At 45.8% G+C, this 3,795-nt stretch overlaps 1 protein-coding gene across 1 annotated transcript in view; it reads left to right on the top strand.

Moving 5' to 3' along the window:
- ADAMTS13 (ADAM metallopeptidase with thrombospondin type 1 motif, 13) overlaps positions 1–3,795 on the top strand; it is a 22,217-nt gene that overhangs the window by 13,739 nt on the left and 4,683 nt on the right. The window contains 4 exon segments of the mRNA XM_009322158.1: positions 693–822; positions 1,487–1,676; positions 2,391–2,508; positions 2,863–2,992. Coding sequence (XP_009320433.1) covers positions 693–822; positions 1,487–1,676; positions 2,391–2,508; positions 2,863–2,992 — 568 coding nt within the window.

The following is a 3,795-nucleotide window of genomic DNA, read 5'->3' as shown; positions in this document are numbered from 1 at the left end:
TTGTGGGTAGCTCATTCACTGCAAATGAGACTTTTTACAGCTTTGCTGGTAACTTTTTTGAGTTTGGATTTTCACTCGCTTTACCTGTTAGGTTCACTATTGTTAAAAATCTTGTTTATAGCTGTAGTTTATTTCATTTCTTGCATGCTGCAGGCACTGCAAGTCTGCAGTTTCTCTCCCAGTACCTCTAGTCTAGTTTTGGATATTGATGATCACTTTGAGGACACTGGCACGGTGCTGTCTGGGTGCAAAGGCTGCGTGATGATATTACATGATTAGCTCTACACAGTGTCATTTAAAAATGGCTGGCTGCTAGAGCTTATTTTCAGCAACCTGTCCCTCATCAGTCAGACACCAAGATCATTAGAAGTAATTTGGACCAAATTATGATTGATATCCTTGTTCTTGCAAACGGCCAGTTTAGAGCAATCTTTCCATTTTGGCAGCGGATTATCCATCAAACTTCTCATCTTCTGGGGTGTTCATCTTGGAAAGTCACTTTAAAACTCTTGAGGAAAAGTTATATCAGAAAGAAGGGGTTTGTGTGTTTATAGAAAGTCTGTATTCCCAAATACGCCATTTTCCTACACAGATGATTTGAGTAAAGCGAAACTACTGCGTCTTCCTAGCATAATAGAGGTGAACTGTTCACTTTGCTTATAACTTCCTTTCCTTTTCCTTTTGTATCCCAGGGACGCGACCAGTGGATCATGTGTGCTTTGACCAGACAAAGAATGAAGTAACAGAGGCTCAGTGGTGTCTGGAGCTCCCACAGCCCCTTTCAGAGCACAAGCCCTGTGCCATGGAGCCCTGCCTGTACAGGTTGGTGTTCCTGGAAGCTCAGCTGAACTCTTGCTTTGCTTGTCCTTTCTCTGCCAACTAACCCAGTCTCTGCAGTCTCATTTGCATTGTGCAAGGTGGAAAAAAAAGGAGAGGTATGAAGTAGTTTCTTCCTAATTATAATGGCATAGTGGACCCCAAACCATGTTCTGTCTTTTCTGGTCCCATGAGGTAATTGAGATGTCAGCTGAATGAATGGGAGATAGTCATTCCGATATTTTACAGTAGCCTGCTAAATGAAAATACTTTTAGGGCATGGCCAGGAGATGTCTGCTCACATCCTTTCCAAGATTGTGCCAACAAAAATTTGATCTTATGCTGGAGGAGACCCTTGTGTTAATTAGACTGGAAAGAGGTCCAAAAGCCAAGCCTGCCCAGACATTGATCTCACAGACATTTTAGTGTTTAATAAAAAGTAATTACACTGTGAACTATAGCTCTTTAGCTTAGGTGCTTTTAGTCCTAGAGAGCTGTCAGTGCAAGGACTTATATTTCCAGCAGTTGTCCTCTCAATCACATCCAGACAAGGCTCTTGAAATAGAGAAGCTGAATACTCTGTATGACCCATGTCTGTAATCAGTGGCGTGAGTAATAAACCTCCATGATCCAGGTGAGAAATAGGGTGATACAGTTACTTCCCATTTAGGTGGAAGATGTCTCAGATAGATGAATGCTCTGCTGTCTGTGGAACTGGAGTTGCCCAGCAGAATCTGACCTGTGTTCGGTTTCGTGATGGATTGGAGACTGTTGTGGATGACAGCTTGTGCCCAGCAGAAGAAAAACCCCTCTCCTTTGTGCCATGTGTGGTTAACGTCTGCCCTTTAGGCTGGGACAAAGTGAGTTTACTGGCTTGGCTTATTTCAGGAGTCTCACTGGGAGCTTTGCACTTGTGATCCACAGGAGGCTACCAGTTAAGAACCACCTTACTACTGGAGCCTGGGAGGGTGGTTTACACCAAGGATGTCTTCCCAGTTAAAGGTTCATCCTGTCACTTTAGAGAGCTCTGTCCCTCTTAATTTATGCTACTGGATTCATCAGTTCATAGTGGTGGTTTGTTGAGGGCAGCTGTTGACTATGTTCCTTCTTAATTTCTCCTCGCAGAGTCCAACAAAACCAGAAACAAAAATAACCCCTGGTCCGCTAGGAAATACCTCACTGGCAAACAGAGAGGTTCTGACGTGGTAGGGAGGATTGCTAGCAGGGAAGAGAGCTTCTTGGCACAGGGTCACTGGTCCAAATCCGTACTGGGGAGCCACTGCCAGGTTTACATTTACAGATGGGGAAGATACTGCTTTAGGCATCTCCAGTCTCAGGTATCTCTCTTCAGGTAGTGTGAATTGGGAGGGGTCTTGGCTGTTGGACGTCCTTAGCTATTCCTGATATGTGTATGTTCTGCAAAAATGGAGAAAGTGCTTAAATGTGCCTCTTTCTTCAGTGACAGCAAATATGTTGTAGGCTTGATTTGGAGGCATCCCCCAGCTTCATTAGATCGGGACCGGTGTGGAAAGCAGGTGCTAATGTCAGTTTGAGTCTTTTTGCTCTGTTCTGAGGAGGAAGATGCACGCTTACTTCAGACTTTGGAGTCACCTGGCCATATCCAACTGGAAAATCAGACTGTCTATGTCTGGAGCCCTCTAGCTGGAGAGTGTTCCGTCTCCTGTGGTAGAGGTGAGATCTTTCAGTGCTACAGGGAAATGTTACTTGGCTGTAGGTATGAGCTCAGTGCCTAGGAACCTCAGGGACCTGGTCTTTTCCCCTTCACAGTTCTAAGTGCACGTGTAGCTGTGGTCACAATTTTTTTTTGAGTCTGGAAGAGGCAAGGGGGCCTGGCTCAGACAGGGAATAGTTTAGAGGGCTGGCTGGCTGTTGCTGTGCTTCAGAGTTGGGGGGATGAGTGCAATAAGTGTGCCTGGGGCTTGGGCAGAGTTTGCTTGTTTTGTACATGCAGACGCGACTGACACTGCTTGGCTTATTTTCAACCCTTGCATGCATGCCATGCGGTAAGATCACTTCCCCTTCCAGGTAAGACTCAGCTACAGTATGTATGTGTGGCTTTTGACACCAAAGAAGAAACCCAAGAAGAAAACTGTCATCCAGTGCCAAAGCCAGAGAGCAGGATGGAAGTCTGCGATCTCAGTCCCTGCCCACCAAGGTAAAGCAGTTACCAGGAGACGACGAGCCAGTGAGAGGTCTTTCCTTCCTCTCTATCTCCAGGGACATGGTGAAGTAAGGGTCAAGCTACTCCGAGGATGTTATCTTCCTCTCCCCTGGTTTGAAAGCACAGCCAGCTGCAAAAACAGTAGCACTGATCCATACTGAGCAAACTGACTGAGAGTCTTTCCTGGGCTGGTATATTCTCAGGCAGAACTAAGTGAAGTCTTTGGAGTTTGAGTCCAGGGAAAAACTGAAAACCTCTTGATCCCTTATTACCCTGGGGAAGGAGGGACAAATCCATAACCGCAAAAGGTGGTGACATATTTGCCAGCTGTAGTTTCCACATAGCATCAAGGAAAGTAGCTAGAATTAAATGCTCTAAGACTCTGGGAATCAGCTGCTCTGAGAACTGAAGGAAATTGATTGCACTTTCCTTAGAATTTATGATATTGCAGACTACATTCAGTGGGGTGACTGCTGATCTCTCAAACATGAGCCAATGTGTATGTGTGCATTAACGGAATTCCAGCTGTACTTCCATGGACTGGTTGGATTTAAAATCCAGTGAAGACGGGTGACAGCTGGAGGTACTCACTGATGGCTGCGTTATTCCCAGGTGGCATTACAAAATGGGCTTATGCAGTGTAAGCTGTGGAGGCGGTGGGATGCACAAGGTCCTCTACTGTGCAAGGGAGACCAGGAAGAAGGTAGAAGAGATTGTGGCAGACACCCAGTGCGATGGTTTGCCTTGCCCAGAGGAGCAGGAGCCGTGTAATTTGGAGCTGTGCCCTCTGAGGTCAA

Source organism: Pygoscelis adeliae, unplaced genomic scaffold (assembly GCF_000699105.1).
Source record: "Pygoscelis adeliae isolate BGI_AS28 unplaced genomic scaffold, ASM69910v1 Scaffold114, whole genome shotgun sequence".
In the NCBI taxonomy this organism is placed as follows: Eukaryota; Metazoa; Chordata; class Aves; order Sphenisciformes; family Spheniscidae; genus Pygoscelis; species Pygoscelis adeliae.
This window is presented reverse-complemented; position numbering and strand designations above follow the sequence as displayed.